Source organism: Cibotium barometz, chromosome 30 (genome assembly GCF_041138505.1).
Source record: "Cibotium barometz isolate CiBa-2024 chromosome 30, ASM4113850v1, whole genome shotgun sequence".
Classification (NCBI taxonomy): domain Eukaryota; kingdom Viridiplantae; phylum Streptophyta; class Polypodiopsida; order Cyatheales; family Cibotiaceae; genus Cibotium; species Cibotium barometz.
The window spans coordinates 39,965,415-39,990,309 of NC_141075.1; the positions used below are offsets into that span (position 1 = coordinate 39,965,415).

Consider the following 24,895-nt stretch of genomic DNA (forward strand, 5'->3'; position numbering starts at 1 on the left):
CATGGAAAAAATAACAAGGTAGCCAAATGTGGTAACCACCTTTGGACATGGATAACAAATGGGGTACTCTATGAAGCCTGCATTCCCAAATATGCATGGTACATACTAACATGACTTTGGTGTTTTGATGATTGTAGGTGAGAGTCTCCTCTCGAAGGTGTTCCTACTCATGGAGGATGGTGTAAATTTGTATTTTTTATTGAATATAAACCATGTGTTGTATATTAGGTTTTTAAAGTGATTAAAGCACCACTTACAAGTGGTGCTTTAATCACCACTTTACAAGTCGTTTGGCGTACTTCCATCAATCCAATTCATTCTAGCTTCACAACAATATTATGTCTTAAATTATAACCTTAAAGGTGTCATGACTGATTCGATGGGGAATATTTTTTTTGGCGAGCATTTTCGAGCGAGCGCCTTTTGGGAATCAGGTGAGCGGATTCCAAAAAGATTCCCCCCTCCACAAGACGACAGAGAGAGCCTACAAATGAGTTTATTGGTTTGAACTGAGAATAAGATCTAGTTTTTTAATGTACATCTTCCAATTACTGAAATTCAGTGAAGCAAGATAGAAAGAGGGGGGAAGCAAGTTAGAGAGAGCAACGTGACATAGTTACTTCGACGGGAGTGAACACATAAACACATGTCAACATCACATTCTCTACATTGGGGTTATTGGTTCAAACTGAAAATAAAACCAAGTTCAATCACATACACCTTCCAAATACAGAAATGCAAAAACCATTATCACATCCTCTACATTGGGGTTATTCGTTCAAACTGAAAATAAAACTAAGTTCATTCACGTACACCATCTTTACTACTATCGGCCACGCTTGTTCTCAGGGGTGTAGGCACAAAGTAAGCGAACGGTATTCGTACCCTTCCGTACTTCCTTTAGCAAGACATGCTCAGACGATTCATCAATAAAACTACGGACTCGCCAAATTGCAATTAAGCCCACCACTTTGTCCTTAACTTGAGAAATTTTTTCATCATTTCCAGGAAGTGGAAAGAAAGTGAGACCTTTCCATGCTCGTGCACCATCTATGGTCTTCTGCTTGATCTCCACATCGGTGGCCTCCCTCTTGATACGCACAGCAACAACTTCAATGCTAACATTTGATGAGGCCATCAAATGTCACAAACAAAAAGAAGGAGGGTTTGGGTTGTTTTACTCTTCTAACAAGGCTTGGTTGGCAATGCTATATAACAAATTGGTTTGGAGCTTGCCTCTATATTTATAGTAGTGGGAGAGGTTCAACACTCAAAATAAAAAACTATATCTATTTTTTTTATTGTTATTTATAAAGGTTTCTTTCCTCGAATTTTGGCACCACAATAAAAAATACATATTTTGAACTTATTTAGGAAAGAGCGAGCATGTATTTGAAGGAGATAGAGATTGTACAATAGAACCCTCTACAATGAGGTGACATCCACAAAGGTCAAGCTCAACTGATTATCCTTGCATTCAAATTTCTAAATTAGGGTATGTTCTATGAGACAAGGTATTGTAAAGCTCAAGGTCAGATAGGATAGGTTGGTGGATGAACATATTCTCACTCTGGCTTAAGCCTAGCACATGTAAATAAATGAAGTACAAGTGCTTGCATGCAAGGTACGGGTTCTTCTTGGCGTCTCAATCTGCAAAATTTGGACATGTACAAGACGGTTCATCTTTCACATGCACATCATATTTTCCCACATGTGCATCATACCCCCCGTGCAATTCGATCTTGAAAACTTCATACTTGTGCTCCACTCTCTGCACTTCTTCTACCACCGTAGCTTTCATTTTCAAAGCAACCTTTCTTTTCTTGGCTACTTCCTCTGATATTCATGTGCGGTACTTGACTCTTATGCCATTTTGCATGCTTGACCCACCAGCCTCTTCGTAGTGGACCCATATGGCAGATCTTTTGAAGTTGCAGTTGTAACGAACCTTGAAGCCCCACTACTACGCGATGGGGTGGGCACAACAACTTCTATATTCTTGCACTCCACGTGGTATCCACCTTCCCACAATGAATATACCTCCTCGTTTGTGAGGTTTTACTTCCCCTTTTGTCCCCCTCTCTCGCTCGCCCTCCTCTTTCCCTCACTTCCCTCTCTCTCTTAACCCCTCAACAGCTGCCGTCTCTCTCTTTCTGAATTCCTCCCACAGAGTGGAGATCTCAACGGTTAGAAGCAGCCGGCACCGGGGTGGGAAGCAGCCTCAACAAGCATGCCTCAAACGGTTGGAACATCCTCAAGCAATAATGGTCCTCACTTGTCCTCAACATTGAGAGGAAGAGTTTTTAATCATCAAAGTTCTCAAGTAGACTTCATATGGATAACATAACGATTCCAATAGCATCATATGTAATTGGAATAAAAACTTAATGCAATTTAAATAGTAATTTAAGATAATTGCATCACATATGTTGAATGACAACAAAAGACTAATTTAAGAAGTATTGATGGTAACATGGATGTGTATTCAAGACAAAATGCCTCCACAAACTCGTCTGCAAATGAAAGGTTCACCGGATCGCCAAGATGAGATCATTCTCTCAAAAGATGTGGGCATATCACAAGTGGCCACATAAAGTGAGGTGACAAACACCTCACAATTACAGTTGACTATGGAAGTTGGTTCTTCAATGGCTGCCGACAATCATGTGGTTACCAACAGTGCCACGATTGTAGAAGAAGAGGAGTCTATGAAAGAGAGTTCGGGCCAAGTGGTTAATCAACACATCTCGACAAATTGGGTGGAGGACCACTTGGTCGACAACCAAACTCGCCTTCCTAGAGTGCCGCTTTGTCGCCTCCTTGCAAACCTAGCGATTCGCACGAACGAGGATTCTATCGAGGGGCTGATCAGAAGCATCAAGGAGAGCAAGTACCAATCGACAATGGTGGCATTCATTGTCTCAGAGGTATTCCTAGGCAAAGCCCCCATTCCATTTGATCGTCGAAGTGTAGCCAGCCACGATCTATCAATGTCAGGTGAATTTGACACAATATTGGAGGAGACCAAAGGATGGAAACACATGGTTGGCAAGATGTTCGTTGTTTGGGATGGTAACCATCAACTCAAAGCTTGGCAAGAATGGGTGAATACCAATCGAGTCGAAAAAGAGAGGATTCCCAAGGTGAATTATAGAGTGGTCCGGTTCCTTGAGGAAGAGGAGGCAGAGTTCTTGTTGGTGCTGCGCATGATCAACAAGTAAGTACATTGTACAATGTGTATATGAAATGAAGAAACATTGTGTATGCCATCTTTTGCCTTGTTTATAATGCATGCAAATTTTTCAAGGTCACCACCATTCATGTGCCGCGAACACAATGGCACATGATATATTCATGATGTAGCATGTGGGTCTTGCTGATCCACAATCGTTGTTGTCAAAGTTTAGTGATGGTGATCGTGCATGGGCCCAGAAAGTGCTTACTCATCGAGGACCCAACAGATCCAAGTGGTTGAAGCTTCCCATGGCACTCTTGTCACAATTAGTTTTCAAGGTGTGTGCGCATTGCAGTATGTTTTGATTTTGAAATATATTTCTTAATGTTTTCAATTCGAAGTATGTTTCTTAAATAAATATAAACGCATTGCAGTAGTCAGAATTCGATGTCATGTTCTAGGCCAAGATCAGTGGCTTGCCTAAGCGAGGGAGTAGAGAATACATGATGGATTCAGAATTGTTCAACAAGAACTATAGGGATGCCCTAAAGGAGATGGAGGCACTCTTCACTAAAAAGGGAACATGAGCTGGCACAAATTGCCAATCATGACTTCTTATTCAAGCTATAGAAGGCAATTTGGTCAAATTCCTTCAAGCCGTAAGCTGCAGACTTATGTGCTCTAAGTGCTCTTGAAAAGGGTTTACAGTTTGGTGAAGGCATTCAGAGATCTAGCTCCTTCTTTAGACCTTTGTCAAGTTGTAGAAAAATAGAAAAGTAGTTTTTAGGTATTATTTGATAATTTTGTGCTTAATTGAGCTTAATCATTGTTCATTAATTAGTATGATGCTATTTGATGTTTATTCTATCTCTGAGGATTGATTCCTTGCTTGATTAAGCTCTGATCCTCCTCCACAATCATCCACTTGCCATACTTGTAAAGGATTTAGACAAAAGGATTTAGACACTGCCGTGAGAATCTCAGTGGTAAGACCTATCCTAATCGTGGCATCAAAATCTCTTAATACATTTAATGGTACTGGTTTCCATACATGGTACTGGTTTCCATATATGGCAAACCAAGGTTAAAGGTTATCTAATGAAGAAGAATGTATGGAGTCTTGTTAGACCTCAAGTAGAAGGGAGACATGAAGCATCTATTGTTACTACTAGAGCCACCACTGCTAAGGATTAGCAAGCTAAGGATTAGAAAGCTTTAGGCATCATTATCACTGCATTAGAAGATGATTATATACACTATATAGATAATGCTAAAAAATGTTGCTCAAGCTTGGGAAATACTTGAAAGGACCTTTGGTGCTAAGGCTAAACATTCAAAACTTAGCCTTAAGATGCAACTCTATGAGCTAAAAATGGAAGATAGTGAAAATGTAGCTACTTTTATCAATAGGCTAAAGAGTCTCATGACTCAACTTGTGTATGCCAAATCTATTGTTCCTAAAGAAGATTCTATTGCTATCTTGTTTAAGAGCATGCCTCCTAATTACAACCAAATTGTAACTGTGCTTAAAGAGAAGGAGCCCATTCCTTCTTTGAAAAGTGTGATTCTTTGAAAAGTGTGATAAACTCTTTGCAAGAAGAAGAAAAGAAGCTAGCCAAAGACTTCCAAGATAGTGCCTATGTTGTCTCCTCCATTAACAATAAGAAGAAATGTGCAAGTTGTGGAAGGGCCGATCACCAAACCAAACATTGCTACACCAACAACCCTTGTGTGCATTGTGGAAAGACCAACCATCCACTACACAAGTGCTATCTCAAGGACAAGAAGAAAGGTAAAGAGGAGGCCAACATTGTTGCAGAAGAAGAAAGGTAAATAGAAGGCCAACATTGTTGTTTGCAGAAGAAGAAAGTAACTTTGTAGAAGTTTGTGGTTTTGTTGGTCGTGGAGATGAAGATGACTCCTATGCTTTTTAAAGGATTTATTATTCTTCACTCTTATATGGTCAAGCCTTTGTTTGTTGTCCATACCCTTGATTGTTTGTTAAAGAAGAGTGCACACACCCTTTGTTGTTTTTAGGGGGGAATCTATCTCATTGGGAGGATTGTTGTTACGCAAACCTATTGTTGAGTTTCAAGTCATTCTATCCAAGTTTGGCTTAAGATGTTAGAAATATAAGCCCAACTTGTCCCTTAGCCATAAATCAAATGTGCATAGGATAAAATGTTAGTCTAAGCTAGAGTCAAAGTGTGTAGCATCACTCCACGTGTAAATGGCATCCCTATAAATGGCATCCCTACCCTCAAGGGGTCGTGGAGAAATCGATGGAAAGAGTCTATATGCACCTCATCGGTGATGTCAGCAGTGCGCCTTCTCAAAGGCTATAAAAGCCCATGTAACTAGTTCATATCAATCTAATGCAATATTGTTAATCCCTATTATGAATGGTTCTTTGGTCTTTCCACCATGATTACGACAAAAGAATCCGCATAAAGTAGTAGCATCCATGTGCCTTGCACAAGACTACAATTTCTTAAATTCTCTCTAAATACATGTCACACGACATATTCCACATATCCAAGGCTTCAAACTTGGCCACAACATCAAACTTGTCCTCAACCTAGAGGAACTCGTCACAAAACTCTGCCTCAAAATTTTCCCAAGATGAAGGTTTTTGTCCGAGTTCTCTCGAGCAAAGAGCAGGCTCCATGGAGGATTAAAAAAGGTGGTGCTACACGAAAACTCTGTATCCATTCTGATTTTCAAAAATTAAAGAGAGGAGGAATTTTTCATGCCAGAAAAGACAAGAAAACACACAAAACTACCCACTTACCAAGAAAAGACAAGCACGAGTTGGAAACCGTACTATAAATTTCAAGGTTTGGTCATGTCTGGAGAAGGGAAGATGAGTAAAAGACCTCCAATTCCATGAGTTTATAAGTTAAAAAAACCACCCATGTGCTTTCCCACTATAAAAAGGGAGGGTGGCCTCCCTTCAGCCTATCGACCTCCTTGCCTACCGCATACAGGCACAATTGTTGTGGGCAGCGCCACCCAGTCACAACAGTACACAACACTGCTACTGGTGGTGTTAAACAAGCGCCTCTGTATGCAAAGATGCCTAGGGCTTTCCACAGCACACCCAACCTACCCTCACTCAATCGACTTCCAACAAAACACTGGCCAATGACATAAGGGCAAGGTCGCTCTACGCTTGAGGGGTTTCTAGTGCTTTTTAAACAATTAGGGTTTTCAGGATAGTAATCCTTCCTCCTGCGCATTCTCTCTCTCTCTCTCTCTCTCTCTCTCTTAACATAGAATCCACAACTTTCTCCATGCAACTCTAACAATAGAACACTTACATGGTTTCATTGAGAAAGAGCAAGACTCCATAATATGCAAGTTTAGAAAAGCTTTATATGACCTTAAGCAAACCTCCCAAAGCATAGTATGAGAAGATAAACAATAATTGGTTGCAAATGATTTTTTCAGCAATCTAACTAAGAGTACTCTATGTAAAGAGGAGAAAAAGATTGTTTTTTGGTCATCATTTTATACGTTAATGACATGCTTCTTACAAGCCCTATTGAGAAGATTTCAACCTTCAAAGCTGAATACATATGTCATTTGAGAAGACAATTTTTTGCTCGTTGCATTATTATATGAGCATACAATCTATGCAACATGATGATGGTATTGGTATGTTACAATCAAGCACATAGTAAGGCTAAATACACGGTTTGCTCTTGAAGATTGTAAGCCTATTGTTACACTAGTAGACACAAGTACTACTTTGGGATCTCCCAATTTAACAAGTTTATCCAAAGTCCCGAAAGTAAGCATTGACAAGCCGCAAAGCAAGTATCCAAATACTTACAAGACACTCAATCCCTTGGCCTATTCTATGCTAAGAAAGAGTGATATTCAACTACATGCTTTCAATGATTCTGATTGGACCGGATGTTATAACACACGTGTCCACTTACGGCTTTTGCTTTCACCTTGGTAATTCATGTATATCATTGTTTTTATTAAATTTTGTTTTCACCTTGACGATTCATTGTATATCATTGTTTACTAAATCTTGCACACAACCTCACTCGATCAATTGTCGCTATAACATCCATCCATGGTCACCACACCATCCATTGCTTCCTTGCTCCTCCCAACTTTTCTCTTGATTTCTAACATCCATATATACTCCCAACAACATTGAATATTAACTATGTCATCCGCGGCCTCGAAGCTTTTGGGATGGAAGAGAGTCCCCGACTTAAAAGAGATTTCATGAATATCAATCATTATGAAGTGTTGGCAAATTACCAACACAAAAAGTAAACATACTAATGAACATACTATAACCATAAAAAACAAAAGTCCAACAAAGAACAACACAATGCTCATAAAGAATAAACCAGAATACTGTTGTGATATTGATTGCGAATAGCACTAATTAAAAGACTATCTGTTGGATAACATATGTAACTATCATTCACAATGATCCAAATACAATGACGGCTTAAGTCTTTATTGTCATAGGGTATAACCATACCTAAGGTTCAAGTTTAGCAATCACACATACAACAGCAAATCCGAAGGTTTCAACGACCTATCAAGTACGATATGTTTATGTTTTTGCTTGTACTTTGATTTGTGTAGAGCAACCCTCATTTTTAGGGCTAAGAACAGCTTTTTGACATGGAAAGAGCCACATCAGATCTTTAGAAGACATTTCCACTGAAATCAGAAGATCACTTCCCATCCATGTCAAAGATTTCAAGTAATATTGAGTCCTTGAGTAGACTCAGAGATCCCAACTATTCCAAGATGAGCAAGAGGGCCAGCCTAAAATGTATGGGCCATGGCTAGGGAGAAGACTGGCACTAGTATTTGTTAGAGAACCCCGTCATTGACAATAACCAGTTAGACAAGGAGCACTTGAAACAGATTAGATGCACATCTATGATGAGGGGAAAAGACTCTACCTAGAGGCAATGGTCTATGAAGTGGGACAGGGAACCAATACCAGCAACCCAAGAAGCTCAAGGAGCACAACAAACAAAGGGAAAATTGAAGTATGAAGTCAAGCAGGCTTGGCAACCTAATTGGGGATGCAAATTCAACTGAACAAATTCACACCACAGTTTGACCCAAGTGATGCATTTACCGCGTCACTGTACAGCCCATAGCATGGCATGTCCCTACTACTAGGAAAAAACGTCTGAAATCTTATGCTTTCAAAAATTGCACAACTTACTATGATCAACACCACACGCACACAGAAGATGCATTGCCCCCTACCACATTTAAGGCAATATCTTGTTAAAAAACAGTTTCATAACCTCCTTGAAAATCATGAAAAAACAACCAAAATGAATCATTTCACAACCTTACAATTATTAAAAGTCAACCAAATCCTAGTACTTCATCATCTAACAAACGTATGCAATAGGAATATAAAATTGCGAGACTTGGAGGTCTAGTTTCCAATACTATAATTCATAAAGCTAAGCAGTAAGGCCCCAATAGAGAATGTAATAGCTATGATCAAGCTTTTTTATAGATCAAGACTTATTAGATTCACTATCACCACTTGCCATAGCCTTCAAGCCCCATAACTTCTGCAGAACAAATTTGCATGAGATTAAATAAGCCCAAACACCACAACCATAAAGTAAGCACAGAGCAAGCTTAGGAAAAATGCATACCTTCTGAACACTTTTCTTCTCCCTCACTTCATATCTATCCAAGGATAACTCACACAGCCACGACCCTGGACTCACACACTAGGCACAAAAGAAAATCACAAAAATGTATTATGGAAATAAGCTTCATCATAGCAAGTTTATGATAAAATTAGATGAGCTGAGCATACATGTAGAGCTTTCTGAACATGCTTCGCCCGCTTCTTTGGTCTTATGGGTAGTTTTGAGCCTTTGATTGCCATAAAATCCTCTTCTTTTTCCTTGTGAGACAATGCAATCATGAACTTTGGCAATAAAAACACCTCCAAACTTTGAATCTCATTATGAAATTTTCCCACAGGCAAGTCGGCTTCAAGACTATTCCTTGCTACCACCATCACTGTGTCCTTGGTAGTGGAGATGCTTGTTTTATCTGACTTCTCTAGATGCCTTTTGTCTACCCTTGACTTTGTCAAAGACTTAGAAGGGGTGCTCAACTTGTGCTTCGAATTGTTTCCACTTTCTGGAGCTGAAGAAACGCAACTACTATACCTGATTATTGCACAATACCCCACAATCCAAAAATGAGTCTTATATCCTTGTAGCAAGGCAGCAGGCTTAAATATGTGTGATGATAAAATATTTAAAAAAACACCACCACTTGACACAATACTAGCCGAAATGTAGTTCTAAACAAAATTGCTTAATAGTAATCCAACAAGGTAGCCAACCCCTAGGCCCATTTCACAAATGTCCCCACCTTGCCAAATGGACAGGTACGAGTCTAATCCCTTATCAGGGACTGTCTTCATTAGCATGGACTTTTATTGTTTTGGCTTCTAGACATGCTGTCGTATAGTTTTAGGACAAGTGGCAGAGGACTCATTTCCACACTGGTTGCTGCCATATACCGGCTGCCAGTTTGTTGCTGTGCCGGAGCCATAAATACAAGCAGAACGTCAACCAAGCTGGAATTCAGTTTCCATGCCCGACATTCTTGTTTGAAAAGGGTGTTCTCTCCACTTGTTGACAGCAAAAAGCACCACCTCATACTCCCAGACCATAGTTTCATTCTACGGAAAAGGATGATGTCTCGACTCTCCGCAACGGAAACAGCTTGGAACTAGGATGCCTCAAAGATTATTGACAGATGAAATAATGAAAACAGTTGAGAGAAATAGAGGAGAAACTTGGGATACATCATAATCTAATAGAGATAACAAGGAAAATTGGGGAAAAATAAATCTTACAGGGGAAAAATTGTGGGAGAATTCTCAGGTGAAACAGAAATGGAAATGGAAACGGAAACGGAAACTGAGTTTCTACAACTTTTGGCTAGGAAACGGCCATTTCCTGCTACTATGTCCTAGACACTCACATTGAAGCCCACTAGCAGCATTTTCTTGAAATCAACCTCCTCAGCATTAAAAGAGCCGGAGCAAAGTTTGAAAATCGAACGTTCGCGCTCATCACTTCAAATTGGTATTGTTGAACTGGCTGGGCAGGCCAGACACATCATGTTGGCAAAGGTGTTCGTAAGCTGGAAAAGTGCATGCAGTGCACAGATGGGTGTCTCCTTTGTAAACATTAAAAGGACGAGGTGTTCATTGCCCCAATCAACTAACCCCAGGTCTGAAGGCAAATGCACACTTATGGTAGTACTACGTGTGAATAAGACCTAACCAAGGGCACTTTATGTAGTTTTTCCCCTTGGATACCCAATGTGAAAGGACACAATCTATTTCTTTGTACTTTCATATTATTATGGATGTGATATGTGTGGAGGGTTGACTCTACCACCTCCACAGATTCTCACTCTCAACATCTCTGTGTATTGTGTCCATCTCCATCTCTGTGCCTGTCAGCTGAAACTCGAACTGTGTGTGTTCCAACATTTGGTATCAGAGCTTGGCCTCTGGTGGTGGAGAACTCCTACTCATGGGCTTCTAATTGTGAGCTACTGTGCTGCTTCTATTCATGGCTTCTCTGTCGGCGCCTCCTCTTCGCGGGCTACCTCTCAAAAGACTGCTCAGCGCCTAAGAACATTGATCGCCAGCCTCTGCCCATCGCCTTTCCAACCTCCTCTCCCATGCCAAGAAGCGCCACCTCCCACGGGCAGCACTAGTGCCCAATGCTCCACCGCCGCCCAGCCCGGCTGGCAGCTCCTCCCCTATTGGGCGGACCTCATGATAGAGCCGGCCGGGCTGAAAGGAAGGAAGGAAAGGGAGGGGGGTTTCCATGCACGAAAGCCTTGCTATGCTGATCCACAGCCCTAAGCTTGATTAAGAACAGATGCTGAAATAAACATGATTAAGACAAAAGAGAGAGAAGAAGTGAGATAGTTGGTGTCAGGTTTTCTTGTATTTAATATGGTACAAAAAGGTTACTGAGTGGATGTATATACCTAGATATGCCCAAATTCCTTATAAGAAAGTGCAATTTATAACCTCATGGAAGTCATCCACAAGAAAATAAACCATCAACTCCATCATGCATAGTATAGACTAGATACTATGACATCTCCACTAACGTCATCAGTGCCCAATATTGGGTGTAGAACTTGGTATTAATATATGCTCCCGCACACACACACACACACAAACACACATAAGAGCATACATTTATACAAAGGTCTGTGTAGTACTGAGTTTCTGTCAGAGCTCCGGAGATACAAGGCAGACTCAGCCATAATGAAGCCTAGCACTAAGGATCATAACAAATAGAAAGAATTATTACAACAAAAAGGTAGTTGATAGGGCATATGCACCACTAACGATAGAAAGAATTAAAACAATAGCAACTGGTTGCAACTTGGATGAAAACTTCACAATGTGAAATTTGCATGTCCGCTAATACAACATAAAGATATACCTAGATGAGTACATGATGCAAGCCCTTAGTCAGCCCCAAAGGGTGACCTCTGGCCCTACATGCTATATGTTGGAGCTACTTCTATAATGTTGAATGATGGCTTTTGCCTATATACATGCATGGGGTGCTAGTCGGCTAGCTACTGAAGCTGTTGGCCTATTGCACGGACAAATAATCATGTAAAATGCTGATAAATGCTGCGTTTTCCCTTCTTGACTTGCCCACACCTGCTACCCATTGTTGAGCACCTGGCACCTGCTGGCTACCAATGTTGATGGTATTGATGATGATATTGATGAAGATGTTACTGTCGATAACCTAAATGCTATCCTAACTGATGGATTAATCAAGGGTGATGATGTTCCAGTTGAGATTAGCCATGGCACGAGTGTGCACGTGACATCCCCTCTTGCTAAACTTGATGACGGGGTGGACACTCTGTCATCCTTCCTCCTTGGGCTACTAACTTCTGACTTTGACTTTGATATTTTTGATCTGAACACCTTCTACTTCTTATCTCCACTTCCAAGTCTTGCTGAAGAGCTCAGCATCTACTCCACTGTTGTCCCCATGCCTGCTATCCCTTCCCCTTAACACAACAGTAGCAGGTCACCTATCGAAACTGATCATGCCTGTTGCTAGGCCTTTGAAACTAATCTGAGAGCTTAATGATGTACTGGTTCTGAGAACATACCCTCAGGGAATGCTTTCCTCTAGCTTCGCCTCTTGCGGACCACTCCATCTGCTACCCTACTGCTGCATTCTTCCAATGGATCTGTGCACCTCCTTGGGACTTGCTTAGTGGCTGAGCTTGAATGCTTTGATACCATTGTTGCATGCACGGAAGCCTTGCTGTTCTAATCCACAGCCCTAAGTGTAACACGCGGAAGCTCTAGGAGTCTTCTTTCAGCCCTAAACACCACTGGAAACATGCTGATGCAAAACGCAGACATGAAGAGAGAGTAGAGAGAGAGACATATGCTGGAAATTCAGTATATTCATATAGTACAAAAAGGTACTCAGTCCACAGCCCTAGGCTGCCTCGTAAAAGGGTGAACATCACCAAAATCTGCCCTACTCTAAGGACCCTAAGGACCCAACTCTTATGGCGTTGAATGAATAGAATGAGGAGCCTTTATGCCTATTTATAGGCCTTCATCAAGACTTGGCAAACTGGCCAACTGCTGGTCGGCCAATCAACAGTTCATTAAATGCCAAAAGTACTGCCCGACTGGGCTTCTTCATGTGCCATGATGCGCCGGCAGCCGACAGCCTCCTGAAGTGCAGCCGCCGCCTCTGATCAGGTGCAACCGACAAACCATCTGCAGCCAAATGTCCTCCTTTGTATCTAACGCAACTGACAGGACATCCTTCCATCTATCTCCAAGTCCATACTGCCAAAAGTGCTCTGTGCTCCATCATCTGGTTCGTATCATTCTTTTTCTGGCTGCCCTCTTCTGGATGAGCATCTGAGAATGTCCATGGCATATTCATGCACATGACACTAAGCTTGATTAAGAAAAAGATGCTGAAATAAAGAAGAAGAGAGATAGTTGGTGTCAGGTTTTCTTGTATTTAATATGGTACAAAAAGGTTACTGAGTGGATGTACATGATGGTCCAGCCCCAAAGGGTGACCTCTGGCCCCTTTCTACATGCTATATGCTGGAGCTAATTCTGTGATACTGAAATGACTTCATGAAATGATGTAAATGATGGCTTTTGCTTATATACGTGCATGGGGTGCTGGTCGGCCAGCTGTCCACCTGTTGCATGGACAAATAATCATGTAAAATGCTAATAAATGTTGTGTTTTGCCTTCTTGGCTTGCCCACACCTGCTGCCCATTGTTGATCACCTGGCTGCCTGCTGCATGAGTACCTGCTGGTTGCCGACAAGGTTCCCATGCCCTCATGAATGATGATGATGATGATAGTGTCTATATGACGCACATACAGTGGCTGCCCACACTCTTGCTATGCATGATGCAGATCTATGGCATGCTCATTTTGGGAATGCAAACTTTGGGAGTTTGATGCTTTTACAAAAGCATCATATGGTTGACAATATGCCACCTCTTGAGTCTCCAACAAGACATGTCTGTTGGGAGTGTATTTTGGGAAAGATGCACCGCAAACCATTTCCCAAGGTTGGGGCTGTTAGAGATGAAAATAAGTTACAACTCATACATAGCAATGTATGTGGTCCAATGTGGACACCATTGTCATGTGCAAGACATGTGCAGGCTATTCCAGAGCTATTTCACTAAAGGGCATCAGATAAAGAACGAAATTAGAAGACATATTGGAGCTTGTGCTGCTAAGTTTGGGGCAAGAGAACCTTGTGGAAAAGGACAGGAGGCTGTCAGCCAAGTGTTGAAGGAGTTGCCTCTGGCGACTGTAGAAAACATATGAATATTTGTCCTGGAGCTGGCTGTCGGCCAGTCCACAAGGGGTTTTCAGCCCTATAAAAGGGCACTTTGGCTCAAGGCTTAGATGATTCAATCCTTCTTGGATTGGGTCTTAGACTTAGGCATAGATTAGGTGATTTCTACGTTTTCCAAGACAGCCTATGGCTGTAGGACTTGTACATCCTTTTTGTACATTATAATATACTGAATACTCAGCTATTTCTCTCTCTTCTGTATGTGTTTTTGCATCAAGCATGTTCTACGATGGTGTTTAGGGCTGAAAGAGAAGACTCCCAGAGCTTCCGCATGTGGCAACCATCCATGGGGAGGCATCTTTACTTTGTCACATTCATTGATGACTACTCAAGGTTTGCTTGGGTATTGTTGGCATTATCATCTCCAGATTGGGCATATATGTGCATATTTCATGCTGTATCTGGCCAGATTTATGAGGCCATGCATTCATCTTATTGATTTATGAGGCCATGCATTCATCTTATTTTAGATATTTTTCTGCTATTTTTTGTCTATTTTTTAGACATTATTCTAGTATTTTTTGCATAGTCGGCCAGCCCACTGTTTTTATACTGGCCGACCAGCTCTTGTCCAACCTATAAATAGGTGGCTTGGGTTAGCATCATTAGCACATCATTATTCAGCTATTGCTGTTGGTTGTATGCACCTACGGGCAGCCCTCGTCCTCTACTTCAGCAAATAACAAGTTTTCTACTTCAGTTCTTTTGCACGTGTGTTTCTTTGCAAGATCTATTTGCTGTTTTTCTGATTTACAGCCATTCTTTCATGGTATTTGAGCCCAGTGTTACAAAGGGACCTGCGTTTTCTACATCTACTGCTGCACGCAAAGATCCACCGCATCTACATCTACAAAGGAGCTGCGTTTTCCACAAAGGAGCTGCGTTTTCTGCTTTGGACCTGCGTTTTCCATTGAGGAGCTGCATTTTCTGTTGAGGACCTGCGTTTTCCACAGAGGTGCTGCGTTTTCAGCCTGAGATCTGCGTTTTCAAATCTCAGCCCCGTATTTTGGTGCTACAACAGGGTTTTAACCCAGGGGAGTCATTTCTTACCTCTCCTTTTGGTTTCCCACCCTCCCATCCCTTCTTCTCCTTCCTTTCTCTTGGCTGCACCCAGCTTTCAAGGAGGAGTTTGCTGATTTTCTGATCAGCTTTGTTGAAGAGGAGGATTCTACTGCGTTATCGGAGGGTATGGCTTTTTGGTCATAGTCATTCTTCTCTCTCGGGGATTCTCTTTTCTTCTCCCCGATCCCAAGCCCCAACTTCACAGGCTTCTTCTTCCCAGCTTCTTGTTTCTCTACCTTATTCCTAGATTCCTGCTTCTTTTCCTTCCATATTCCCCACCACCACCACTTCTCTTGTTTCTCCCCTCCCACAAATCCTCATCCCAACCCCTTCCCATGTGCCATCCTATTCACCCCCTCAAGTGAGTGATTCCATGAAGCTGACTGCTACCAACTACCATACTTGGTCGTTTTATACGCAATTGCTTCTTGAAGGAGCAGGTGTGTGGCCCTCTGTCACCACTCCTCACTTGGTGGATCCCGCGTTTCGTGGAGTTCTGGATGCACGGGCTCGTCTCATCATCATCCATTGTATGACACCATCTATCCAGGCACAATTCATATCTTTCCGGAGTGATGCCAGTCAGATGTGGAATGAGATTCAGAGGAAGTTCGGGAGAGTATCTTCCGTGAAGATTGCTAAGTTGGAGGTGGATCTTGAGAAGATTACCATCACTGACTCAGATAATATCATTGATAAGATTGGGGAATTCACAAGGATCAAGAGGCAGCTTGAGGAATATGGGAGCTCAATCAACAACCCGATCCATAAACTGCTTGGTAAGCTGCCATCATCCTTTGACTCTTTCAAAGATCACATCTACTTCCGTGAGCCTCTACCCTCTTTTGAGGAAGTTGTGACTTACTTACATGACAAAATGTTTATTGAGAGGCAAAGGGAAGACAGATTCTGCCTTTGTTGCCCAAAGTAAGGGCAAGTCCAAAGGAGGTAAAGGAGGCAGTAACAACAAAAGCGAGAAGGGCAAAAGCAAGGATTCTAAGGAATCCAAAGGTTCCAAAGAGGAGGAGTGTGCCTATTGTGGCAGGCCTGGCCATACGGAGGCTCGGTGTTTTGCAAAGCGTAATGATTCCAAAGCCGCCAAAGCCAAGTACAAAGCCAAGGACACCTCCAAAGATGCTGACAAAGATTCCAAGGACAAAGGCAAGGACAAGGTTCTAGAGGAGAGCAATGCCAAAGTGGCATACATGGTAGTTTCAGATTCTCCTGTTTCTTCACAGGATTCCTTCCTTGTGGTCACAGAGATCACTTCTGATGCAGAGGTGAGTGCCACACATGAAGAAATTGAGTGGATTGGTGATAGCGGCGCTTCGGCACATATGACCAAACATTCCCACATTATGGAGGATTACAAGCCACTTTCTTCTTCTATACGCATTGGAGATGACTCCTCCTTACCTGTCGATGGAGTTGGTAACATTTCTTTTGGTTCCTCTGCTACTTTACATGATGTTTTACATGTGCCACGTATTTCGAAGAATTTGTTTTCAGTGAACATGGCTGCTCAGAAGGGACTTGGCATTTATTTCGATGATGAGGTGATTGAGGTGATTGATCGGAGGACTCTTACGGTTGTGGCTAATGGTGTTCATGATGAAGGCCTCTACAAGCTCACCAACTTCTCTTCTCAGATTTCTTCCTCGGAATCTCATCTTCATCAGCTTTTCTCTCCCTCCCATGCCTTAGTTTCTATTGCAGATACTTCTTTGTGGCATTCACGTTTTGGTCATGTGCCTATTGCCGCTCTGCAAAAGCTTCATTCCAAGCAACTTGTTAGTGGGCTTCCAGAGTTGAGAGCTCTCCCACACATTTGTTCCTCTTGCATGATGGGGAAACATCACAGGGAGTCCTTTCCAGAAGAGGCTACACATAGAGCTACTCGGATACTTGAGTTGATCCATGCAGACTTGGCTGGCCCTATGGAGGTTGAGTCCCTTCGCGGGCCCCGTTATTATATGCTCTTGGTGGATGACCTCACATGGAAGGTATGGGTGTGTTTCTTGGCACGCAAATCTGATGCATTTGCCAATTTCAGGTCTTGGCTTCCAATGGTTGAGAACCAATCTCAAAGCAAAGTTTCATTCTTACGAACTAACAATGGTGGTGAGTTTGTACCTTTTGATGAGTTTCTTACTTCTAAAGGCATCCAATGGCAAACGACTGTTCCTTATACTCCTCAGCAAAATGGAGTAGTGGAGCAGAAGAACCGAACAGTAAAGGAGATGGCTTGATCCCTCTTGCATCATGTGAGTCTTCCTCCCTCTTTCTGGGGTGAAGTTGTGGCTACCTCAGTTTATCTCATCAATCGCTCTCTCACAAAGGCGGTCGATGGGAACACCAAAGGAGGCGTTTTCTGGACATAAGCCCTCCGTCTCACACTTACGAGTTTTCGGTTGTGTTGCGTTTGTACATGTGCCAGGTCAAAAGAGGACTAAACTTTCCCCGAAGTCGAAGAGGATGATCTTTACGGGATATAGCTCGAAGTCAAAAGGATACCGCTTTTGGGATCCTGCGTTGGAGGACATCATCATATCTCGTGATGCTTGATGAGACCCTCTTTGGATTTGGTTCCTCTTCACCCATGCAGTTTTCTGAGGATATTGATCCATTTCCGCCCGATATCGGTGAATTTTCTTTGCTCCCATCAGGCACTTCACCCCCTGTGCCTCCGGTGACTTCGGCAGCGATTCAGCCCGCTGTTGCTACTGTTTCAGCCCCTGTTTCTGCTATTTCCAGCCCCATACAGAGTGCTGGACCGTCTTCCAGAACTTCTCAGCCAGTCGGGACAGCCTCTACATCATCTCCCACATGCTCGGACGTCCCTTCTTCATCCCCGGCTGCCCCGGGTGCATCCATTACAGCTGCGGATACTTCCTCTTCCACATTTGTGAGGAGGGCTGGTCCACCCCATTGGGTCCAGCAATTACTTCGAGATTCTGGCCTTTCTGACAGTCAGTTGCATGACCAGGTCTCTACTTCTTCATCCGGTCTGAGGAGATCTTCTCGGGTTCCCACTCCCACAGTGAATTATGCTCTTATGAGTACTTTGCAGACGATTGATGAGCCCGAATCTCCAGAGGAGATCTTCTCGGGTTCCCACTCCCACAGTGAATTATGCTCTTATGAGTACTTTGTAGACGATTGATGAGCCCGAATCTCCAGAGGAGGCCCTTGCCCAACCGCAGTGGCGACAGGCTATGGAAGCTGAGATGTTCTCTATTGAGAGGAATCATACATGGGATTTAGTACCACGGCCTTAACATCGACGAGTCATCGGTATCAAATGGATCTTCAAAGTCAAGTTTCATGCAGATGGTACTTTGGTTAAGTACAAGGCCCGTCTTGTTGCTCGTGGATATGCTCAAAAGGCCAGCGAGGACTTTGATGAGACATTTGCTTCTACAGCCAAGTTTACTTCCATTCGTATTGTTTTGGCTCTATTTGCTCGTTTCAGATGGCCTGTGTTCCAGATGGATGTTAAATCTACCTTTCTGAAGGGTTATTTAGAGGAGGAAGTTTATGTGGAGCAGCCTCCCGGTTTTGTGATTCAAGGACATGAGGACCATGTTTACTTGTTGAAGAAAGCTCTTTATGGTCTCAAACAAGCACCTCGTGCTTGGTATCAAAAGATTGATGCTTCTTGTTATCTCTTGGTTTTGAGAGGTCATATGCAGATCCAAACCTCTATGTGCTTCTTTCTGATGGGGATATATGCATCATTGTGCTTTATGTTGATGACCTCATTCTTGCAGGCTCACAGATTGAGTTGGTCACTCAGGTTCAGTCTCAACTTTCTCACGTTTGAGATCACGGACCTTGGCTTACTTCATTATTTTCTTGGTCTGGAGGTTTGGCAGAGAAATGATTGCATCTTCATTTCCCAAGAGAAGTATGTGAAGAAGTTGCTTGCAACTTATGGTTTGACAGATTGCTCTCCTCTCTCTTGTCCCTATGGATCCCAATGCGAAATTGTCTGAGGAGGATGATACACATTTGGTGGATTCCACAGAATTCCGGCAGTTAGTTGGCTCCTTGCTTTATCTTGTCAACACCCGACCGGATCTCTCTTATGCTATGAGCGTACTCAGCCAGTTCTCTTCAGCAGCTCGGAGATCTCATTGGCAGGCAGCTTTGAGAGTGCTTCGGTATCTTCGTGGTACATCAGATTATGGCATCACTTATTCTAGTGGTTCTTCTTTGGTGGGCTTTACGGATGCTGATTGGGCTGGTTGCATTGATACTCGGAGATCTACTACGGGATATTGTTTCATGCTTGGTACAGGATTGGTCTCTTGGAAATCTCAGAAGCAGAGGACTGTTGCTGCTGCTTCTACCGAGGCTGAGTACAAATCCTATCTTCTCTCCGCAGCCGAGGCGTTATGGATACATCAAATTTTGGAGCATTTATGTTGTGCGGATGATTCCCCAGTTCTCATCTTCTCGGATTCTCAGAGTGCCATTGCTTTAGCTCAGAATCCTGTGATACGTGGCCGCTCCAAACACATTGAGGTTCACTATCATTTTGTTCGGGATTGGATTGAGCTTGGTCTTCTTCGACTTGAGTATTGTTCCACTCAAGACAATCTTGCTGACCTCTTCACCAAACCGCTCCCTCGAGCTTCTTTGGAGGTCTTTCTTCAACGTGCTGGAGTCGGTCCGCCCATCTGGAGCTGAAGAGGAGGTGTTGGCATTATCACCTCCTTGGCATTATCACCTCCAGATTGGGCATATATGTGCATATTTCATGCTGTATCTGGCCAGATTTATGAGGCCATGCATTCATCTTATTTTAGATATTTTTCTGCTATTTTTTATCTACTTTTTAGACATTATTCTAGTATTTTTTGCATAGTCAGCCAGCCCACTGTTTTTATACTGGCCGACCAGCACTTGTCCAACCTATAAATAGGTGGCTTGGGTTAGCATCATTAGCACATCATTATTCAGCTATTGCTGTTGGTTGTATGCACCTACGGGCAGCCCTCGTGCTCTACTTCAGCAGATAACAAGTTTTTTACTTCAGTTCTTTTGCACGTGTGTTTCTTTGCAAGATCTATTTGCTGTTTTTCTTATTTATAGCCATTCTTTCAGGTATATCCTTTGAAAGCAAAAGCAAATGTGTTTACATGCTTTCAACACTTTGTGGCAATGGCTGAAAAAAAATGTATGGATGTAAGGTACAAACACTCCGCTTAGATAGAGGGGGAGAATACATGTCTAATGCATTCAAGGATTATTTGCTTGACAAGGGCATCAAACATTAGTGCAATATGCCTTATACACCGCAGCAAAATGATGTAGCTGAGAGAAAGAATAGGTCTCTCATTGAAGATAGCAAGATGTATGATGAAAGCACATTAGTTGCCTCATACTTTTTGGATGGAAGCCATAATGTGTGCAACCCATGTATTGAACATGTGCCAACAAAAACTTTGAAGACCAATAAACCATTTGAGGCTTGGTACAACAAAAAGCCAAAATGGATTATATGCGTACATTTGAGTGTTTGGCATATGCTCATGTGACAAAGCAACTGAGAACAAAGCTAGATGTTAAAGCAATCAAATGCATCTTTGTGGGCTACAGTAATGAGATCAAGGGATACTGTCTCTATAATCCAGTAACACACTGGATTTTTGTTAATAGAGATGTGGTCTTTGCTGAAAATTCAGTTCAGCCCATGCTCAGCTTGTATAAAAAACATGATACAAGCTCACAGGACATGTTTGATGGGCTTTTACCCATAACCATTAGCAGGATTCGGTTCAGCCAGCCCCTATTCATGATATGCCTCAAGTTGAACAAGATATACCTAGATGAATCAAGGAACATGACCAAATTCACATTATAAGAATGTGCAATTTATAACCTCATGGTAGTCATCCTCAAGTTGAACAAGATGTAAGATACATGGAACAGCCCACAAATCAGCCCCCTTCTATGGAAGAGGTTGAAGATGTTGTCCTCTATTCTTGCAACAGAAATAGGCTGACACAAGATGTGGGAAAAGTTTTTAAAACCCTCTGGTTACACAACAAAACAATGCCAAATACCAAAAACACTTTCGAAAAAATTTGCCAGCCACCCCCCCCCCCCAACCCCACACACACAAAAATTACTTTATGCTACTCGATGAGAAAACACAATGTGCATATACATTCCCAAGAAGAACACTTTGCCATGATTTTCTATAAACGCAAGAACATAAGAAGCAAGAGTGCTTTTACTCCATTTTTGCTATCACTTTGCTGTGATTTTCTATAAACACAAGAAGCAAGAGTGTTTTTACTCCATTCTTGCTATGTTGATGTGTTACATGTATGTTGCCTCCCACTTTAATTGCATATCTACAATCTGGCCTACAACGGCGGCAAGGACAGGGGTGAAAGGGAGAGAGAGAGAGAGAAAGAGAGAGAGAGAGAGCTGTTAAAAGAGAAAATACGGCCATAAGTTTTTAATGGAGGCAACCTTCATCGGCTTTTGGTACTTATTTGGGCAGGAGACAGAAAGGAGCCAAAAAGCTTAGATATCATGTCATGCATTTGCATCCATTTTCACAGCATGTTCCAGCCTACTACATGTCCCAGACGTGACTCAAGGCAGCTATATTGACAAATCACACTGGAATCACAGTTAAATGGAAAGGCTCTGAGAGAGAATCGTTTTCAGCTCTCTTGATTCTGATGAGCGTAGACCCAAAACAGTAGCAGAGCTCCAAAGAAAGGCTGAAGATCTATCGCAGGGACACCATGCATAAAAGTAGTTAAGGCAGTACAAATAGTTGGTCCATGTGAGGGCTTCTTTTGCACATGTAAAAAGACTCAAAGAAGCCATAACCATAAACAAGCGGTGTCTGCCAGTACATACAGCAAACATGAGGTGCTTCAGAGCAGGCCTCGTGTACAGAAGGCCTGTACTATTGCATAGGAAGAGAGCTGAAGACAACTTTGGGCTCCCCTAACATGTTATCATAAGCTTTATAGAGAAGATATTCATATAATTTCAAAAGCATTCCACAAAAACATTCATAGGTGCATCAGAGCTGTTGGGTAAGGAAAAAACCTTACTTTTTCACAGGTTTTCTGGCCTGGCTATGCACGTTTGTTGCGGAAGGAGACTGTTTTATGTCTCCGGGAGCCTGTTTGCGCGGCCTCCAAGCTTGTTTCGTGGCCTTACTAACTCGCCTGTCTGCTCTGATGGCTTTTCTCAACACTCCTGATGCATTGTTTGCAGAGCTGGGTTCTTTCTTCACACCTCTCAACCTCTTGCTGCTGCCCCACTGCAACACAAACTCACTGCCTCCATTCACAATGCCACGCTTTCTGCTTTTTGTCTTTTCCGCATCCATGGCCTCAACATGAAAGGCATGCTTCTCTCATGTTCAGAGAAAACTGTTTCATCCAAGGCATGCTTTTTTCTTCTTTTCCTTCAAAGGCATGCTTTTTTGCTTTGATTTTTTTTGTTTCTCTCAGTACCTAGGCCTCACCATCTAAAAGGCATCCAGCTTTAGAAAATGCATCATAAATTTACATTTTTGGGAAAGATCTGCAAAAAAGAAAAAGCACATAGAAAAAGCATCTCTAATTCAGGACATTTAGAGCTGCATTAAATGCCAAGGCTAAGTAATCTCAATGATTAAACCCGAAACTTATTATTTGCCAAGAGTAAGATCAAACCTGTTTAAATGAACCCCAGGCGACATTTTCTTAGGATTTCAGCTAAAAAAATCATTGGCAATCCACTCCGTAAAAAACTTATGGATTAAAATGCAGTTTAAGCAAATGGGTGGGAATATAAGGCAAAATTGGATAGAAAAGAGCTTTGCAAGGCGAAAATTAGCCGATAATCCAGGCAACTTCAACAGCAAAGAGCACTGCAAAGCTCGCACTAAACAAAGAATAGAAACAATCGATAGCGAGAGCTCTACAGAGATTCCAAAATGCAGCGGTCAAGCTGTCGACAGAGAGTGCCCTTTCAATTGAGAAGATAGAAAACAAGCGAAAGGATGGAAAGTACCTGTAGGTAGCGTCGCCCCTGCCTCTGAATAGCTGGGTTCTCAAAAAACACCCTTCTGTCCTGCACAAAATCCCAACAAATAAGGGTGCCTTCACACCAACATTCCTTCAATCATACACTAAGGTTCAACATATTTAGGGCACCATCACACCCCAATAGCCTTAGCACTTGCCCCATGAAGCACCCTAGAGGAGTTTCACATGGATCTGACCCTCACAAGATCTCATCAAGTGTGAATTTTGGGCAGTGCCCGTGAGTCTTAATAGTTCGCTTTTTGGTGAAAATGGTAAAATGGACCTCAAAATCATAGGAGACGAAATTTTTGTCACCACATTAGAAGGATTGAGAGGGCCACGAACCCACGCCTCCACTTTTGTTGTTCGTATGTGTTACTACATTTGGCGCTTTCATTAATAACATGTTTCCACTAGTCTTTGTAGCAGAGAATCGCACTCTTTCCATTTCCCATTTTGCATTGCATCAAAATATGTGTTATATGCTTATGGCCAGGTCTGATAGCGTCTTGACATGACTATAAATGCAAGCTATGAGAGAAAAGCATGCATTCAAGGCATGCCCTTTACATACTGAATGCCCGCTCATCCTTTATTTCTTGAAAAACCAATGGGAGTGCATGATTCTTCATGGCGACGAGTGCTCCCCCTTTATACATAGTCTAGGATGGTCATCCACCCCACCAGTCACTTGGTGAGGTGGATACCAGCTTGCGCCGCCCATAAATCCAAAAATTTGGGTAGCCACTTTTCCCTAGACATGGGTGGGTTCAATAATAGTGTCGAAAGACTTGGGATGTGTGTAAAGGGGGTGCCCAATCTTGGGGTCTATTTTCACTTTTTGCATGCCTAACATTTGGGCAACTAAATTGGGTACCTTTGGAGTCTCTAAAGGCCCCAAGGGTGGTTTTGTATGGCCACCCTATTATGGGACTTGAACTAGTGATCTCTCTTAAGTAGGACCTGTTATTTTATTACTCTAATAAGTGGCACTATTCTAGTTCCCATTTTCTCCACTTATATGCCTTATCAAAAGGTGCAATCCTAAGAGAGTTCATTGCTTGGAGTCTCATACACAAGATAGCACAAGAGTTTAATAGAAGGAATTTTTGCTTTTATAAAATATAATGTATATTCTTCTTTTGTCCAACTTTTCATTTTAGACGATTATATGGATCAACAAGGTGAAAGTTGATAATAAGGAGGCAAGCCTTGTTATGGATGGCTCTTTAAGTTGGTTGCTAAACTTGTGTAAGATAATCACCCACTCCCCATTGATGCAAGCTCTAAACTAATCATGCAAATTACTAAGCTCTATATCATTACGCTAAAAGGGATGCAAGGTCTTAATGAAGCTATTTGCCATATATAAAATTACTGACCTTAGGCTTTTCTACATTGATTACAAAACTCTAGTGTATCATCCAAAACAATGCACATTATCACTTGCATGCACATGAGAAGATTTTGTAATAGAATATATGCATATACAATTGAACTAGGTTATTTATTTTATTAGCATATATAGTATATTTAACTTATGTAGGGGCTGCTACTAAAAGTCCATCTTAGATAAATTTACACTTGCAATATATTATATTTAGCATAGCTAGTGTATTTAACTTATGTAGGGGCTGCTAAAAATTCATCTTA

The 24,895-nt window shown here is 42.0% G+C and overlaps 1 protein-coding gene across 2 annotated transcripts; it reads right to left on the reverse strand.

The window, feature by feature from the left end:
• Positions 1-8,454: 8,454 nt before the first annotated feature.
• Positions 8,455-23,358, reverse strand: LOC147621478 (uncharacterized). Of its 2 annotated transcripts, none has more exons than XM_086824221.1 (5): positions 23,229-23,358; positions 22,280-22,757; positions 9,009-9,369; positions 8,842-8,919; positions 8,455-8,754 (listed from the first exon to the last, which is right to left on the reverse strand). In XM_086824221.1, the coding sequence occupies exons 2-5, from the start codon at positions 22,558-22,560 to the stop codon at positions 8,698-8,700; spliced, it is 777 nt and encodes a 258-aa protein (XP_086680347.1). In that variant the 5' UTR covers positions 22,561-22,757; positions 23,229-23,358; the 3' UTR covers positions 8,455-8,697. The 2 variants fall into 2 exon arrangements, with proteins under 2 accessions (XP_086680347.1, XP_086680348.1); XM_086824222.1 differs by lacking the exon at positions 23,229-23,358 and adding an exon at positions 22,889-23,174.
• Positions 23,359-24,895: the final 1,537 nt, after the last annotated feature.

What these genes read in the sequence shown, in the direction of transcription:
- LOC147621478 (XM_086824221.1), bottom strand. Translation starts at nt 22,560, where the DNA reads ATGGATGCGGAAAAGACAAAAAGCAGAAAGCGTGGCATTGTGAATGGA. An exon ending in GCCAGAAAACCTGTGAAAAA is followed by an intron (nt 9,370 to 22,279) that starts GTAAGGTTTTTT and finishes TGCAATAATCAG; the next exon opens with GTATAGTAGTTGCGTTTCTT. An exon ending in AGAAGAAAAGTGTTCAGAAG is followed by an intron (nt 8,755 to 8,841) that starts GTATGCATTTTT and finishes TTTGTTCTGCAG; the next exon opens with AAGTTATGGGGCTTGAAGGC.